This window comes from Pelophylax lessonae (genome assembly GCF_965119305.1).
Source record: "Pelophylax lessonae genome assembly, chromosome: 3".
NCBI lineage: Eukaryota > Metazoa > Chordata > Amphibia > Anura > Ranidae > Pelophylax > Pelophylax lessonae.
In genome coordinates this window covers 240255855-240274976 of record NC_138770.1, presented here as the reverse complement: position 1 = coordinate 240274976, position 19122 = coordinate 240255855, and the positions used below count along the sequence as shown (strand labels likewise).

At 38.7% G+C, this 19122-nt stretch overlaps 1 protein-coding gene across 18 annotated transcripts in view; it reads left to right on the top strand.

Annotated features, from left to right (window-relative positions):
- The window catches only part of MBNL1 (muscleblind like splicing regulator 1), a 186765-nt gene extending 167898 nt beyond the window's left edge, over positions 1-18867 (top strand). For 8 of the 18 annotated variants that reach the window (XM_082250209.1, XM_082250208.1, XM_082250207.1 and 5 more), the window contains 6 exons: positions 463-720; positions 5635-5688; positions 6918-7071; positions 10304-10339; positions 14848-14942; positions 18793-18867. In XM_082250209.1, the coding sequence (XP_082106335.1) occupies positions 463-720; positions 5635-5688; positions 6918-7071; positions 10304-10339; positions 14848-14942; positions 18793-18849 (654 nt within the window). In that variant the 3' untranslated portion in view covers positions 18850-18867. The remainder of the gene's footprint in view (positions 1-462; positions 721-5634; positions 5689-6917; positions 7072-10303; positions 10340-14847; positions 14943-18792) is intronic. The other 10 variants (XM_082250203.1, XM_082250211.1, XM_082250202.1 and 7 more) reach the window with 6 other exon arrangements.
- Positions 18868-19122: the final 255 nt, after the last annotated feature.

The following is a 19122-nucleotide window of genomic DNA, read 5'->3' as shown; positions in this document are numbered from 1 at the left end:
TCCAGATTTTAAGATGAACACCTTACAGTCTTTGGCTTATTTTGTATTATAAGTGCCAGTTCACACCACAAAAACATTCTCCAGATCCAGTGCGGATGTGTTTCTGCATGTGCATTTTTAACAACTTTTTTATTGCGATTTATCGCATTCTAGTAAAGTCCTGTGCAGGAAAAAGCAGCATGTACTTTTTTTTCCTGGAACTAAAAAGCACTGGAATGCAGAGCGCTGGTGTGAACTATGCCATTGGAACCCATATAACCTACTTCTCATGCTTTCTTTATGCAGAAAAAAAGCACTGCACTGCATGTGGGATGATTTTCTTTCAACTTGATCCAATTACAGTGTCAGATTGTTTGGCTGCACTTTAAGTTGCATTTTACGCTCATTTATTCGATATGCCTCGTAGAATAATGTAAAAAAACTCCACTAAGTAACAAATGGTGTTTGCCATTGTGTCCATAGGTATGTCGGGAGTACCAGCGTGGAAACTGCAATAGAGGAGAAAATGAATGTCGGTTTGCCCACCCTTCTGAGAGCGCAATGATTGATACCAATGATAATACAGTCACTGTGTGCATGGATTACATTAAAGGAAGATGTTCACGGGAAAAGTGCAAATACTTCCATCCGCCTGCACACTTGCAAGCCAAGATCAAGGCTGCTCAGTACCAGGTCAATCAAGCTGCAGTTGCTCAGGCAGCAGCCACAGCAGCAGCCATGGTGAGTATCTTAACACTGAAGAGATTGAAAAAAATGAAGTGATATCCTTGCTACTTCACCAAAGTAATGTGCTGCTTCCCTGCTGGCTAATTGGGAGCTTATCGGGGATAAAACAGCCAATGCATAGTGCATAGATATCTGACAATGGGCCTGTTATTTACTATGTCTCTAAGCCTCAGTAACAAAATTAAATCCATTCTTGACCTGTGAATTAGGGTACCCTGGTTTAAATTGGTTTCTGGTATGGGTGAGAATGGTTGAATCCTAAGCGGGTCAGTAACTTACACATTGTTTTCAATAAAATACTATTCAGTTTCTTTACAACTATAGATGTCAAGGTTCCTCAGGGTGTCTAAAGGACATATAGATTTATGACAATGCAAGGAGCAGTCATGATGTTCAGATTGCAGCAGCCAATCATAAAACAGTTTACTGTGGAAGATCAATGTTACAAGCTCTGCCTAAAGGTCCAGTAAATCCGGCAGTCTGCAGCCTGTCAGGTGCTGGCTTTTAAGAGCTCATTCCAGCAACCACACTGAATAGCAAGCAATCAAGGAAAAGCCCCACACTGATGACCTCGCTCCATACATGTTTTTTTCACTTGACTGGCTTAGTTACTGTCCCTTAGGCCACGCACCTATGATGGGTCTAATTGTAGAGGTACAATTAAGCCCATCGGAGTAAAACATGTAAAAGGGTCACAACCATAGATTGGAATTGTCATTCAGCCAACCAGGTGCAATAAAGACTATTCATTTTTGAAAGATAAACATGTTTTTCTAGATTTTGATAGAGTGGTGAGAGCTTAGAGCCACTGTCAGAATGTTGTTGATGTTGATGCCCCCATTCGGGAGATTTGCTCTCTCTAAATTGTCATGATCGCTAATGTGACCAGGAATGAAAGTACGAGTAAATTCAACACTTGAGATGTCACCAGGAATAGAAGGGACATCTTTTAATGGGGACACTTGTCTCTGTGACAAAAGAGGGGATTTCCCTCACATTGGGAAGATATACCATCACTTTCTGCTGAGTCTACAAGCTAGAAAGTTAAAGGAAATCTACCTAATGAGATACATAATGGCAAAAAAAAAACTGACAGCAGTTGCAGCCCTCCCCTACTCTACACAAAATGAAAAGAAAAAACATCTTGCTGTAGACGCTTGAAAAGTGTTAGCTAGAGTTCAGCTTTAATTCGTAGGTCCCTTACATAATGTCCATCTAAGTCTAGTAACTAGCCCATCTAACACTACCCTTTACAGACAGTACTGCTATCCAAGGGTATTTTTGTTGGTCTTCCTAAGGGAGCCAACCTAAAAAATGAATGCAGTCACCATGTTTAGGAACTGGTAGGCTGCAGTATAATCATTTTCTGCTTTTGGGTTTACTTTAGATATGATTTAACTTTGTTTTTCAGTATAGTGTTTATGCTAGTTGCTGTTTTAGGCCAAGAGAAAAGTACCAGTGACAAGTAGCTTTAAGCTTTATATATATGGATTTATGGCCATATATAAGCCTGTATGTGGGGAATACCACAGTACTACATTTCTATCAAATATCTTAAGTTTTGATAAACTTTTCCCAAATTTTATTGTAGGCTTTTTTAAGTAAACTGATCAAAAAATGAGCATATGATGAAAAGCCTATACGCAGAAGTTAACCTTGACCAGCATTTGAGAGATTTGAGATCTAAATGTCTACTATGCAAATCTTGACTTTTCTTTGTAAATCTAAAAGCAAAAAACCCAGTAAAAATGGAAAGGAAAAAACACAAAATGGGAGAAACAAAGCCCTGATTCCAGAAGCAAAATGATAAGTACTATATACGAAGAGAACGGTGGGTGTTTTTCCAGTAATTGGAAAAGTATACAAAGTATACATTTCTAAACTACCAAAAAATCATACATACATATAAGATGAATTTCAGCCGATGATGTGCTCATTCCTACTTTTTCCCAGCTAGCAAGCAATTGTGCTACAAGTTTGAAAATGGCTTGCTGAGCTATTGCTAGACTTGCCAGGCTTCACAAGTTTGTTGCACAATTGCAGCAAGTCCCATTTGCATGATTCTAGATCAACTTTCTTTGCAAACATTCTGCAAGTCTTCTGCAAGTTGTTCTTCAGTTATGTTGTGCAAAGATTCATCCCACCACAGGGGTCACTGTGACTTTCAGAGCTCTTGCTGTAGACTCATCACTGCAACTTTGCTCTTGTTAGAGACTTGCCACGCAAATTTGCTACAAATTTGGAAAAGTGTCAACTAGAACTTTAAGTGCTTTGCAAGTGTACAACTTGGCAGTGAGAATGTGCAGCAAGTTAACAAGACTTACAATTCAACACTTGTTATGTTATATAAGAAGTTTTCAATAATGGTGATTCACCTATTGTGGTTATAGGGACACAAGACGAATGCTTGTTTGGTTTTGTTTTGGGTTTTTTTTTTTTTGTTATGCTTTTACGTGTTGGGGTGGGGGTTATTAATAATATTTTTATATATATTTGATAGACTAAGTTGGTTTGGAAATATATGCTTTGTTGGGTTTTGATTTAACCACTGGAGAAATACTCCAAGCTCTCTTTGTATATATTGTTTTTATCCTTTGTAAATGTTAGGCATGGAGAAATACTCCAAGCTCTCTTTGTATATATTGTTTTTATCCTTTGTAAATGTTAGGCATGGCCCTACTGCACCCACCTCCTCAGTCCCCCTGTTGGTCAGAAAAGCATCCCAAATACCAGGTCAGAAGACAGGGTGTCAAGCTTATCCTTTGCTAAAAAAAAAAAGATTTGCATACAAATTGAGCTGCCTGTATCTGAATTTCATCATGTATGCGGTTTAAATTGTCCAGCATTGAAACATTAGGTATTTTATAGTTTCTGACTCTTTAAGGATACATTCCATCCACAACCAATATAAATGTGATGTAATATGGCAAATCTGGATCAGAGTGGATTGCTTTGCTTATATTAATTCAAACACATTAGTACAGCGTACAGTTAGTACAGCTGGTAAAATAGTTGTAAATTTAAAAACTGAATAGGTGTCCAAGTGTAAAGGAATATGTATGCAATGCAGCATTAAAGTTTCTAATTGCTATTGTGCATGGTTGTGTCCATTGTGAAAAATATGTATTTTGTCTTCTGTGGAAAAACAGAGTACAAGTAACATAAAGGTATAACAATAAGAGCTTGCTTTGACAGCTTTATTGCCAAGCCATAACCTACTGTGCAATATAACACTGCAAAAGGAGATGGTGTGCCTATACTGCATACTACTAATGTACATGTCTCCCCTCTTACTTAACAATATCACAAACACACACACACACATACCAGAACAATACTGCGGCAGCTGTCAAACTATTTGTTTAAATTCCAATGGCGCTGCTGAAATATTTAATTCAGAAACTCTTGTTTAACGTCTTCTTATAACTTCTTCAAAACTGAATTAATTTGTTATTCTGAGTAACTGAAAGCTTGACATTTGTAGCACATGAGTGAATATTGATAATCTGCTAGTCGGAATATTATCTCACTCTTCACAGCTGGTTGAGTACATTTCTACATTTCTCTGCATTAAAAAAAATCTAGCAGAACTCAAGGAAGAAAGGTTTGCATTGAAACATAACTGCATTCTGTCAAGAGTTTCTTATGCGAACCATTCATTGTTATATGCCATTAGAACAACATATGTACCATAAAAAGGAGCATTTCCCTTTGGGTAGCTTTGTATTCTGCATGGGCAAATGGATCAAGATGGATAATCAGTCCTACTTGTTAAAGTGGAACTTTAACTATAACAACTTGATAAAAAATAATGTTCTTTAACAAGGAACATACAATCCACATTATTAATTACGCTACCAAAGTTAGTGTGTGCTGTATATTGCCTCCAGCATTGCTCCTGTTTCTTCTTGCTGGAGGCTGTCATTTTGCTGAAGCCCAGAGCCCCTGAACAGCAGTAAATCATAAATTGGAACTAAACCCATCGATTTAACAGTTTAAAAAAAGTTACCATCCTGGAGTGCCAGGATTGCTAACTGTCACATTTGCTTGTGTCCTCACCCAAACTGTCAAACCATCAAATGGCCGGTGTCATAACTGATCATGTGCAGCAGCATGGCAGTTGCAGATCAAACTGAAGCAGTTTCCTTGGCTGTAAAGGATAGGAGGGTTTAATTCTGCTTTAAGGCTGTCAGCAGATCAGCCTCTACAAACTCGGCAGTGCCAATAGTGTAGGCATTGTTTTTTTTAATGTTGTACATAGCTATACATGCAAAAGGGGCTAGCCTGAAGCAATCTAGTAGGTTTTAATTTTCTGAGTGAAGTTCCACTCTAACTATATTATCTCGTTGCCCTGGTGTGAATACAAAATGTATAAAATACCAGTAGGGATCGAACAGCTGGTCATCTGTATCCTTTAAGCATGTTTTTTTGAACCGACCCTTATGTTGAAAAGCGCTAAGCCTGGTTAACAAAGACTATACTATATATACCTACTGCTAAATGCTACGCATGAACTAAGGACACGTGACATTCAGACAAGCATGCAAAACTTAACTGCAAAACATTTCAAAAGCTTGGTGGTTAAGTCCTTTAAATGTATTAAACTGTACCTGTACTAGCAAGAATGTGGCTGTTAGCTTATCAGAATGTCTTTATTAATATAATTTATGCTATCAGTGAGAAAGTGGTAGTTGACAATAACATATCAGTACCTTTACTGTGCATGCTTAGTCTTGTTATTTGTTATTTACGGCATTCGGATGATTTGTTTTTTTATTTGTTTTTTTTTCCTCACCTACCAAAATATGCACTGCTGCCCCCATGATGCACCTCTGCTTGCTGTTTATGTTAATGCGCTTGAACCCCATTGGCCCATTGCCATCATGTGCTCGCTGCCTGCTAATTAAGACTCAGTCGGCTGTCAAATCACTGAAGCGACCCCTCGAGGCAACCTTTGACCTGGTACTATGACCTTTCACCTTTAAGCTTGGCATGTAGCTTTATTGTACAAACAAGTATTAAACTTACAAGCATAGAATTCATTTTTTAGATATGTTTTTGTTGAATGGTCAGAATATGCAATACCAGACTGACTGTGGTTTACAAATTATACACGTACACACAAACTTTACACGTGTGTGTAAAATTTCAGTCGTATCTTTTAATAAGCCCCTGTTATAGTAACCACACTCAGTTCTGCCACAACAGAATATGTATTGTGGAATAGAGAGACCTGTCTATAAATGTAACTGTTTGTACTTTATCTGTGTGGTTGGCATGGCTTTATTGCTATTCTTATGTATATGTGTAGTTTTAACATTTGTAAGTCAGTGTTAACATACTTGCATGCAGTAGTAGATTTTGCATGAGTAGATAGTGTTGGGGAAGTGTGGGTATGGTTCAACCGCACCCAACCTTCTTCAATCATTCTGTAAAACTGTTGCTTTAATCATTGACCTTCATGGAGCTAGCAGTGCAGAAACTTCAGCTTTGATCGTTTTTATAATTTATATTTTGCTTAGGGATCAAACTTTAGGACGTTACCTGTTACATTCTGTCTGCTAAGTAGCTCCAAATTAAACTTTTTTTTCTGGATAATATAAACTTGGATATTTTTTAACATGGCACAGATATTATTCTCCTATAATGTCTGTTGCCTCTGTGTTTGAAAGGACAATCCACTTGTAAATATGATGAGAGGAGTAGAGGGGGAGGTGATTGGCCTGTGAGAACTGCACTTAGCTATCAGTTCCTCATCTGCCACTTCTTGGTAAGCATTAGTTTATTCTTCTTCTAAAGAGCAATACCTGTCACCTGCACTTATCTTGGCATCAAAGATTCCTCTGTAAATGCTGAACAGTCCAACACATTGGCTGGCCCTTGACCTCCATTACATGGGCGCTTAGTGGATCGGTGATGGGTATCCTTGAAGAGATGCAGAAAACGTTGTCAGGAAAAGCCATGGTCACAATTTTCATGTTATTTCCGTAGACTAGATGGCTGCTTTGTTTGCTGATGACTTATCTCACTCAGCTCTGGAGAAGTAGGTCAGTAGGCCATTTGTAGTCACTCATTCTCTTCTCCAGCTCAGAGTACATTAATAATGCTTTTTGGATGGTGATCTCTTTACCTTTTTTTCACTTATTCTCCTCATTTCTTTTATTGTTTCCTCTAACTCCTTGGGCTTGAAGGGAATTCCTCAATCTGTACTTCCCCCATTACCAAAGAGGCCTGCACTTGAAAAAACCAATGGTGCCACTGGAATGTTTAATACGGGTTTTTTCCAGTACCAACAGGCTCTTGCCAACATGCAGCTCCAGCAGCAGGCAGCCTTTTTCCCACCAGGTAAGTTCAGTATGAAGTCAGTATCTATCAGGTAAAGGTGATAAATAGACAATGACAGAACATTTACTCTAAAGGAGGGTGTAATATTTCTAGCAAATATGGTGTACAATGCTGATTTGTGATCAGCAATGTGAAGGGGGGTTTGCATGCTGTGTTTTTGTCTCTAATGTGGATATCAGTGACAGCATTACAGTAATAGGGAATCAGAAGTGCGAGATATGCATGAAAGGATTTATATATGTACATTCTTGTTTGGCCTAAATCGTTTGATTATATTGCTGATCATGAGTTACACCCCCCCTACCTAGTTACTTACTATGTGCTTAGCTCTGCCATGCCTCCTCTTCATTGCTATAGGTGTATTTAACCATAGAGATGCTCGTAATGCTTTGGTATTTTTCAATGTACGTTTTTATGTAGCTGTGAGTATCTCTATGAATAAAGATTTTATACTGTAAAAATCCCTGAAGTCAACAGGTATATGAATTGTATGGATCTTTAAATCTAAGCCCTATGCAAGAGCCCTAAAAACCCAATATTATCATAAATATTAATATAAGAACTTTATTGCTGTTTGTGACTTTTCATTAGCTATTTAGTGATATAGCACAGATAACATGAAACATTTTACAGTTCATTATAGTAAGCAAAGCAAGATTTTATGTGTAAATGACCAAGACAAATCTCCAGGGGACTGTTTTCTTGAAATTAGAGATTTTTAACAGCTATAGAATGCCCATATCATGAAAAGGGGGCCAAAAAGTGGCAGAGACCAGAGTAAGTAATAAATGGGTTAGGAAGTGTAGCGTGCTTAAACTGCCATCATGTGACTCTCACTGTAACATCACCGGACACTAAAATGCAATAGTTGTGCTGTGAGTCTTTCTGGGATCCATAAATTGTATGACTTTAAAGTAAACTTTACCTATAAATCAACTTGCAACAGTGCTGCAAAGGTGTGTCTAATGTACACAATAAAAAAGGATAGAAAGTGGTAACTTATTTAAGGGGAAACATGTGTAAGACATCCCAAATAAGCTGCCATTATCCTAATGCCAAGTTCCATATTAGTTCTGAAGGACCGAACCCAAACTTATTAATGACCTAAATTCATATGAAACACATGAGTCAAATAATGGAGGTTTAATCTGAGGATTCTTACATAGGTTTTTTAAGTTATGACAGCTTCCCTTTAACACAAAAACCAAAGCACTTTGTTGCCAAAATCCATGATGCTTTCAAGAAATTGAGATTTCTGTCTAAAATATGTGTAATTCTTTCTGAGGTTTGATTTTCCTAGAACAAAATTGTGAAAAGCGCAGTCGTGTGTTGTTACCTAAAGCAACAGACAGGATAGAGAAAATATCTCTTTCTGAACGATCTGTAGCTGATTCAATTTACCAAAATAGCTAACCAATTTAGATAGAGCTTCACTAGATAGAGTGTGACTAGCTAGAGCGTGACTACGTCTGTGAATTGGCCACAGCCTGGGGTCTGTGGTTTTATAAATAATTGAATAAACTGCTGCTTTTCTCATAAGCCCACCACTTTTATTCAATTAGGATAGAGTATTCGTTTTTCATTTGTTAGATATACCTAACTCAAACATTAAAGTAAGGTGCTCAGTCTCTTTTAAGATGTGGGTCCCAAGGGTCCTTTGTGTCATTTCTTAGAACAGGGGTCTTCAAACTATGACCCTCCAGTTGTTCAGGAACTACAATTCCCATCATGCCTAGTCATGTCTGTGAATTTCAGAGTTTTACAATGCCTCATGGGATGTGTAGTTCCACAATGGAGGGCCATAGTTTTAAGATCCCTGTCTTGGAACATCTATCAATCTGTAAATCTGTATTTGCTTTGGAACCATGAAAACATTTGAGTCTCACCAGGCACCCATTGTTTATGTTCTAACTATAAAATATCCTTGGACTTTAAGGCTAGGTTCAGATTATTGCGAGTCGGGAGCATGTATATGTTCCCGAGTCCCAACAAGTGAGAGAAACGTGCTCTTTGGCAGATGTGGGGGGTGCCTTTAATTCTTAATAGCACCCTCACCCATTGACAGAACTGCCGTTTTTGTGTGCGTGAAACTTCATGGTGCAACAGTACTGTGCAGTCCCATGTGGCACGAATAAAAAAAAAAAAGGAGTCAGAGACTTCTTACCCAATGTTTCTAGGGGTAGGGCAGCCCCTTGAAACGAGTTGGCTGTCCTACCCTCAGAATGCATCCTACACAAGCGTGAACCAAGCCTAAATATGCAAAGACTGATACAACCCAAGGTTAACATGGATTTTGGCAACTGAAGGGGGTTGGCTTGCTACCTCAAAAGTACACCCTCATACTACTGGGGTGCTATTGCTGGCTTTCTCCTGAAAATGTTGGTTGCCTGGCTGTGTCTGGTTCCAATCTTTTTGAGCCATAGACGCAGAACAAGCATGCTGTGGATGAGTGTCAGAGATATGTCAGAATTCTTTGTCTCTATGCTTATTCCAGCTCGATGACTCATAAAGCAGTGAAATGTAAGCTTTAGACAGCTAGAGACAGACATGCGTTCTCAATAGGAAAGGTCAGTAATGGCAGCCTTTGTAATTCTTTCATGATAGGTGTACCAAGTGCTATAGCTGCATATAGACAATCTGGTTTTATCATGCTATGCCCTGTTATTACATTCTGGTATGCAGGCATACAGAATATCAGCAGGGATTAGTCAAGGGTATACAGTATATCTGTATGGCATCCATTCACAGATTTAACAAAATTGTAGTTGTCACAGCTGAATTAGAACACCAGTGTTATATAAAATGACTGTATTTACTGTTCAGCAGCAATAAACTGACTATAAAGGCTTGACTATCTGTAACATAGGCTGCTGTGAATTTAAGCAAGAACAAAGCCATGTTTAAACAGAATGTACTAGGACATCGTTCACCAATAACAAGCTTTGCCAGTATTTAATTTCCTCCAAGAACATATTGTCCTTATTGCAGCACTAACAAATGAGGTGATGGGTAATCCACACTACCCTGCTCCACAAATGTGCTATTCACCCACTATGCTCCCTTGTGATTCCTGTATGCTCACAGTTTTATGCCACTGTTGCCATAATAACAAAGTTCTTTCTTGTTTGATTTTTTTTTCTCTAATAACATGTGTGATGGGTTGTTTTTTTTTTTTTTTTTTAATTCTTTCCCCTTTTCAATCCACCTTCCTGTTGCAATGCATGATGGGCAGGCTCAATATTGTGCATGACACCCGCTGCAAGTATTGGTAGGTGCCAGCTTTGTTTCTTAAATATTTTTCATGCCTGGTGAACTTTTGTTTTTTTTTGCACTCAAAATCCATTCCTGGTATTATGTGTCTAGGGAGTACTGTCCCAGAAATTTTAATACAAAGATAATGATGTGACATTTAATCATTTATTAGGTCATGCTTTGAAATATGCTGCTTAGAACATGACTGGATTAACTGTCTGCTATGGATTTTGACTGTATTTCCTAGTGTGTAATATAATTAAAACTGTTGTTTTATGAAACTGTAAGGCCAGTTTATGTGTTTTTTTGTGAATTAAATTAGAGTAGAAAAAATGTACATACCTCCTTTACTTCTATCCCCAAGCACAGTGGAGTTGGTATTTGGTTGCCAGAATAAATATATGCGAGAAACTTGATATAATAATATTTTTTACCAATATGATTTAAGACAAAGAGCAGTTTTGCATAGGCACGCACAGGGGCTGTCCCAGGTGTGCCTGGGCACACCCTAATCACTATGTGCGATGTCAATTCCCCCTACTGCCCAGGTTTCCCCCCTCTTGTTGGCCCAGCCGCCCCACAGTGCTGCTGGCTTCCCTCCTCCTACCCTCTTCCCCCAGCTGCTGCAGGGGATGTTCCAGGATGGAGAGCGAGGGAAGGGGCTAGTAAATGTGTAATTTTCTAAATGAACACACTTGCTCAATATGTTCATTCATAACTAAAGCATAAAAAGCTGTGTTAACTATGCTTCAATTTGTGAATGATCAGGAAGCCACTCAGCACAGAGCACTTCCCATTCATTCACTGTCTAGTGCAACTGAGGCTGCAGAGAAAAGCACGTGTGTTTGAGCTTTGGGGTGCACACCCTAATGCAATAGGCTGCACACACCTATGAGTTGTTGAGCTCTGGTGCTGTGCCCCAGAAATTTGCTGTGTCCCTGTATGGTGGTCCCAAAAAGTGCAGTGCTGCAAATGTAGAAACATTTGTACTAATTAAAGAACTAGGGGGGACATTTACAAAAACGGCACAGTGCAAAATCTGGTAAAGCTCTGCAAAGAAACCAATCAGCTTCTAGCTTTTATTATCGAAGCTTAATTGAACAAGCTGAAGTTAGAAGCCAATTGGCTACCATGCACAGCTGCACCAGATTCTGAGTACACCAGTTTTAATAATTCTCCCCCTAGAATTAGAAGTAGTTGCAGGCCCTCCTTAAAAAGCAGTGTTTTAACTTTTGAAGCAATCATTGCAACCAGTGGCAAATCTCAAGGGATGTTTTTTCCTAAAAGGAAATAGCTTTTTCACTTTACTTTGCAAGATACATTTCCTCAGAGCTTAGTGAATAAGGTCCACTGACTTATATCATTCAAATATGTGCAACTAAAAATGCTGTTTTTTATTTTCATTAAATTTGATTGGGAATTCTTTGCAAAGTGAAATTTCACCTCATTCACTAAGCTCTGGGGAAAAATCCCCTGCAAAGTAAACAGCATATTTGCCTTTAGTAAATCAACTCCTATGAGTTTACTGCTGAGATTAGACCCCGAAGGAAAAGGAGGCTTGTGCTACAAACCCCTGCTCCTAAATACCATTGTTGTTCCTCATACCTCTGAAGCACTGCCTCCCTCCAGTAGTGTTATGTTTCTTAGTCTGATACCAGGCAAGATACAATCATATTACCATTAAAAGGAGCATTTACATTGCAAAAAGAAGGTTAGACTAACATAGCTGGGCTGGCTATAGACAGTTCGAATCTCGGCCAGTTCAGCAGTAACCAGCCAAGATTTGAACCGTGTATGGGCAGACTGAATGTACCCAAGTTGATCGATCAATCAACTTTTGTACAACAAGGCCTACCAGATTTTAGATGCATCTATTTATCGTTATTTACCCATGCTAGGATTGTCTAAAACTTTAAACCCCAAATATGTAAAAAGAGATGTGAAAATTAAATAAAAAATAAAAATGAAAAATAAATGACAGAACCAGTTTGCTGCTGTTATAAAGGATGGATGCCTAAAAAATGATGTTCAGAAAAACTCACAGTGTTGCCCCTTTAAATCTACCACCAATATCACTATACAAATAAGTGTACTTATTTTGTCAACAATTACAACACTAATGACCCCAAACGAAAAATTTCCACATTTCACAGTCCTTTAAATTCTACACCAGTATCTCTATGCAAATATCAAATTGCAAAGTACATAGCTGTACAAACAGATAGAGATACTGGTAGTGAATTTAAAGAAACAGGACTGTGAAATTTGGGAAATCATCATTTGGGGTCATTAGTGTTGTAGTAGTTGCAATATATAAGTACACTTATGAGTTTTTCTGAACATTGCATGCAATTATTGCTAGCAGCTGTTATAGCCACTAACAATACTCACTGTGTTCTCCCAGTGGGGGTGGCTTCCACCACTGGGAGAACACAATGGCTCCACTAGAGGGATTCCCCTGTCAACACTGTGGTGATGGGGGAGTCAAGCAAATTTCTTTCCCACAACAACGGTAAAGAAATTTGCTTGGTCTATGGCCAGCTCTTTAGCAAGCGCCACAAGGTCCCTGTACATATCAGTCACCTCAGAATCTCCAAAACATAGGACCTTCACAATATGCAAACACCAACTTTCCTTAGACATGCCCTTACACACCACAGTATAATGCTAGAGCAGTGGCCCCAAAACTGCATCCCTCTTTACTTGTCTTTATCTGGCATTATTCCTGACACTGACATGATGGGGCATTATTTCTTTCACTGACACCAATTAAAAGGCACTAATCATTCAACTTACACAAATTATGTAGAATAATTCCTCCCACTGACTCCATAGATGGGCCAAAGTTCTTTACAATGTCAATGTTGACACCAAAGCTAGCTCTTTTTATTTTACTTCACTGGCCATTAACCCTAGGGCATTTTTTACTCCTATTGGCCACCAAACCAGTGGTATTTTTTACTCCCACTGACCACTGATGCTGGGACATTTTCTAGTCCCACAGGACACAGTCTGGTTCCCCTAAAGTCTGAAGGACATTGAACTTACTCTTTGTTTAGAAAGTTCTGAGACCCTGTGCTAAAATTTTAGTAAAATTCTAATAGTGAAACGTAACCTTGCTATGTCAATTTGTCCTGAGTTTCTTAATGACAGTTTCCCTTTAAATTTTTTTAATGAGATTTATGCAGTAAGACAAGGTGCTGTGTGCAATGTACAGTAACCCATGGCAGTCAAAATATATTTCTGGCTTTAGTAAGCATATATAAGACCAGTGTTCTGCCAAAAACTCCAAATTGCCGAGATCCCCAACGACGTTACTTCAGGTGAGTGTACACCAGGAATAATTGGATATTTCCACCACTTGCTGTTTTCACAGAACACTGGCAGCCTATATGCTCCGGTAGATACTATAATTATTGCAGATTGTTAGTCCGCACACTAAATGTTGCTGCCTAGGAGGCGGCCATGTTTTTGGTTACTAGCGGGGCAGACTAAAAATCTGCACTAATTATAGCATCTACTGGAGTTTATAGGCTGCCGGTGTTGTGTGAAAACCCCAAGTGGTCAAAATTTCCAATTATTCCTGGTGTACACTCACCAGAAGTAACGTTGTTGGTGATCTCGGCAAGTTGGAGTTTTTGGCAGAACACCGGCAGTTATTTGTACATCATCACTGCATATTTCATTACTGTGTTAAAATTCAAACTGGTGATACCAAGGGCAGGAAAAAGAAAGATGCCAAAGAAAGGAGAAAAGGGTTTTTTTTTGCCTTTTTCAAACCTATAAGAAAGGAACTGTAGGCTTCCCCTTAACTGTTTTATTTTTATTTGAGTTTTTTTGTAAGTTTGCATACAATAAGTGAAAATCAAAATAATTTTAGCTTGAATATACTATATATTACATAATTGCTTTATGTGACATCCAAGGGGCCAGGCTGCTTAACAAGATCTGTGATCTTGCACAATGACCCATTAACATTGGCAAGCAGTTACATAGTTAGTCTGGCTGAAAAAAGACACAAGTCCATCTAGTTCAACCACTTCCAGTTCTCCATAATTAAATTTGGTGCGGTTTATACTGCAAGGAACACCAGAAAACCTTGCATAGCCTCATTGGGGAGCATTGGAGACCTCTGTGGGCCTAAAGTGGGGCACCGCTTCAAGCTTGTCAATGACCCTTGACTCCATTTTCATAAATCTCGGTTTGAACCATAATGGCATCCTCCACTGTGTGCAGGTGATAAGTATTTTTAGGTTAAGCACATGTGTAATGAATACCGTGTTTTGATGATAACAAATATTTTCCCTTTTTTTTCTCTTCCACCCCCCCCCCCTCTTCCTCTTTACCCCGGAATGCTGTCCTGCTTTTGCATTCTGATTGCATGACACTCGCTGGTGATGATGTTACCCCACGTGGCTTCTCGCTGCAATAAATTCCATGCCAAATTGATCTGCCACCTGTTGCTATGGTTCCCACTCTGCTACACTCTTCTGTATGTTTGCTTATATGATTTCCCACCGAAAGTTCCCATGATGCACGGTGCAGCGCCGGCTACTGTGTCTGCAGCCGCAACATCTGCCACAAGTGTCCCCTTCGCTGCAACAGCCACAGCCAACCAGGTTTGCTAATTTACAGCTTCCATTCTTAAGAACAACTCTAAATCAGTGCTTAATAGCAACACAGTCTGGGTTCACTTACATCTTTGTTGGCATACTAAGCAATCACCTAATTGTATTTTTTGTTAAAATGGCACTATGATGGCAGTATAACTTCTTGTTTCATAGAGAAATATATACTATTTAGCTACACAGATCAAAAACCTAGACTATTTCACTTTAAACGTAGTGCATAATCTTGACATGCAAGTGTAAGAAAACTGAATCCAGTTAAACAAGCTCATTCTCTGCGGTGCAATTTGCTAAATTGCTCTCATTTATCTCTAAATTGCTAAATTGTGAAAGCAGTACTGTTTATATTATAGGCGCACTTGTACATTTTTTTTGCATTATGGTTATAGAGCCTGACATACAGCCGGAATGTATGTCTTTAGTTTTTTTTTTTATCTGACTGGATGGAAACCAGAGTTTCGCACTGCAGAAAATGTAAAATGCTAGAGATGTTCAAATTGTGTATAGATGGCCTTAAAGTGGTTTGTAAAGGATCACCTTGTAAAATAACCCACACAGTTTGAGATAGAAATCAAAGACAAAACATTTGTGTATAGATTAAAAACAAAATTATAAATACCTTTTTTTCCCTTTTTATAAGTGATCACATTCCCTCGGTTCCCTCTGTTCTCAGCTGCATAAGAGTTGGAGGGAGGAGAAGCAACAGTACACTGAGCTTCCCAGTGAAAGGCTGTGCAGGAGGGGCATGTCAGGACAAGTCTGATCATTAGAGGGGAAACCAGAAGAAGGTTTGGGACTTTATATGAGGTGTTTGACCAGCCGTAGATGTATTACATATAGACGTAATATATGTATACAAAAGAGGATGAATATGTAATGAAAACAAGTATTTATTTAAATCTATTCAGCAAATGGTAACAATATTGCATTCTCGTTGAAACAATTCATCAGATAATTTTTATATATGGATGGTACAGTTGAGCCATAGCACACTTTTAAAGGTGTAAAATTGGTTTGATAAACAATCATGATAGTACGGTATATATCCATGATGAACAAAAATGAATGTACAGCCACATGACGCTGGGAGCTATTCCAATGCACGTTTGAGGGGGTATATATTTACCTCTTCTTATGAGAATTGCACTCTGCACTTTCCTTGGGCACGTTTGGTATCCTATCTTCATACATTTAGTTATTAGACAAAACAAAGGTAACTAGTCAATGGTGATATACAAGTGGTTTGTTTCGTTCTTTCGTTTTTTTGCATTTTGTCACTTTCTGTCTTCCTTTTTTGTCTTTGACTGGTCGGTGCAGACCCTTCTTCACATATTATAAGTGCTCACTGCACATATTCTAGGATTTTTTTAATCTCATCACACATTATAGTGCACACAGGTATATATCATTGGCACTTTAATGTCTTTTCCTTCTCCTGGTTTTGGGATTTAACCACAGCCTCACTATATATAGGCGATATATGTATAGGTTTATCAGCTAAACCATATATCTGTTTTACAATTATATACGTCAACAAATAGTTTTAAAGAATTCTATTTGGACAGCTAGCTGAGGCATCAGTGATCCCTCAATGGAGATTGGCACTCTTCCTGCAGTCCTTGCATACCAACCCGACATGCACAGGGACTGCTTCCACAGTTCCTGGGTTAGACGTTTCCAGAAGACCCTTAATCCCAAACCCCATGTAGTAACCATTTGAGTTGATTTGTAAGTAAAATTTGAGAAAGGAATTGCTTTAACTGTGTGTCAAATATTCAGATACATTGCTATTTATATATATTTTGTGTAGATACATGGATTGCACCTGCTCCTGAAGGAGTGAATTTCACTAAACGCCTAGAGAACATTAGGATGCAATCTCCTTGGTTTTTATTATTTATTCAGATGTTTGTCGTTACATAAATTTTTGTTCATCATGGATGTATACTATCATGATTGTTTATCAAACCAATTTTACACCTTTAAAAGTGTGCTATGGTTATGGCTCAACTGTACCATCTATGTATAAAATGTGTATATCTAAAGAATTGTTTCAACTAGGAAGCAATATTGTTACCATTTGCTGAATAGATTAAAATAAATACTTGTTTTCATTATATACTCATCCTCTTTTGTATACATACATTACGTCTTTATGTAATACACCTACGGTTGGTCACACATCTCATATTAAGTCCCAAATCTTCCTCTTGTTTCTCCATATTTAGGAATGGAGGCACATTAGTATATGAGCCTCATTTAACCACTTAAGGACCGCCCGCCGCATATATACTGCGGCAGGCAGCCCCTCCTGTGCAAACCGACGTAGGGGTACGTCGGTCATGCGCCTGGTGCTGGGTGGCTCACACACTCGACCAGGGGCACGTTCCCGCCCCCACTCTGCAGCGGGGATGCTGATGCATGGGGCCAGCGGCCACAATTGCCACCGGCCACCCGCAATCTCTCCCGGCTGAGAGAGAAGGACGGACAGCTGTAAACACAGCTGACCGTTCTCTCTCTGAAATGATCACAGAGCTCCTTTGATCCTTCTATATAGGATCACAGGTCTCTGTGATCATTTCAAAAGCCCATCCCCCGCACAGTTAGTAAACACGCCCCTAGGCTTACATTTAACCCCTTGATCACCAACTAGGATAAACCCTTCCCTGCCAGTGTCATTATTACAGTAGGAGTGCATATTTTTTGGCTCTGATTACTGTAGTAATGCCACCGGTCCCCCCAAAAGTGTCGGAAATGTCAGTTAGGGGGATCTGTTTGCCGCAATGTTGCTGTCCCGCTAAAAATTGCAGATCGCCGCCATTAATATATTTCCTGTCAAGTGCCCACCACAGCAAGCTACTTGCTATGGTGGCATTTGCGTTGGCTCTCTCCCGAACTGTGCTTTGTGTGTTCCTTGACACACGGAGCCTGGCTTAGCCCCACCCCCCACTCCCTCCTCCTTGGCTGTGATAAACAGCAGTGGTAGCCAATAGCTCCAGCTACTGACTCTGAACCTATGAGGAGTGAGAGAGCAGAGAGAGCTTCTGCTCTTGTGCACAGTGCTGGATCAAGATTGGGCTCAGGTAAGCATAATGGGGCTGGGGGGGGGGGGCGAAGGAGTTGCACACTCATGCAGAGAATGCATGAAGGTAACAAACCTTCAGCCGTTAGAACAACTTTAAGTATTGCCTACCTAGAATATACTTGCTAAGCCAGGCAAGTTTATGTATTCAAGGAACCTTCTGCTTCTACAATTTAATACTTTTCAAAGTTAGGACATTTATTCTATGCATCATCATGCTAGACAAAAATATAGTATGTGCTAAACAAAACCGATGCTCAGGCAAACAAAAACATGTACAATCTATCATCGGACTTAATATAGTCTACAATTTTGCCTTGTCAGAATCATAAAATACTCCGATTTCTTAGACTCCCAAATCACTCCCATAACATTTCAAATTATCTTTCTCTCAAATGACTTTAGTTGCAATTACAAACCTTTACTTCCTTAGTTGTGTAGTCCTAGATTGAATTCAATAACGACATTAGTGTATTCCAACAAAAACACTCTCTTTTTAATTACTGCTTCATACAGTATGTGTTGCATAGTATGTTGACCCTAGGTATCCTTAATAACTGATAATGACACTTATTTAGAGTTGTTGAGCAATTCTTAACATCAATTTGCTACTTCAGCATTAAGTTTCACTATTACAACTTATTATTATTTCTTAATGCTTTACATTAAGAGTTCAAATGCTTTTGATGTTTTTTATATAAATAGCTGAGTGTTGGCTGCAAATGTTTTTGATTCATCTTTAACATGTTTTATCTACAGATACCCATAATATCTGCAGATCATCTGAGTAGTCACAAGTATGTTACACAGCTCTAGAGATTGTATCATGATGCAGTAAGTTGATTCATATGCATTTCTCGCTTGTAATATTTGCATTGATTTGATGTTCTATTCTTTTACAATGTAAGTTAAAGTTGAACTATGGGCTTCCAAAAAAATGTGTTTCAGCACTTTATTGTACATGCAAAGCACCTTGAGCATTCAAGAGCAGGCTGTGCCTTCTTGCTTTAAAGAAAACTCTGTAATTGATCAATTTTAAACAGTTTGTTTGATAATACATGTGTGGAGTACATATTCAACAAAAATATC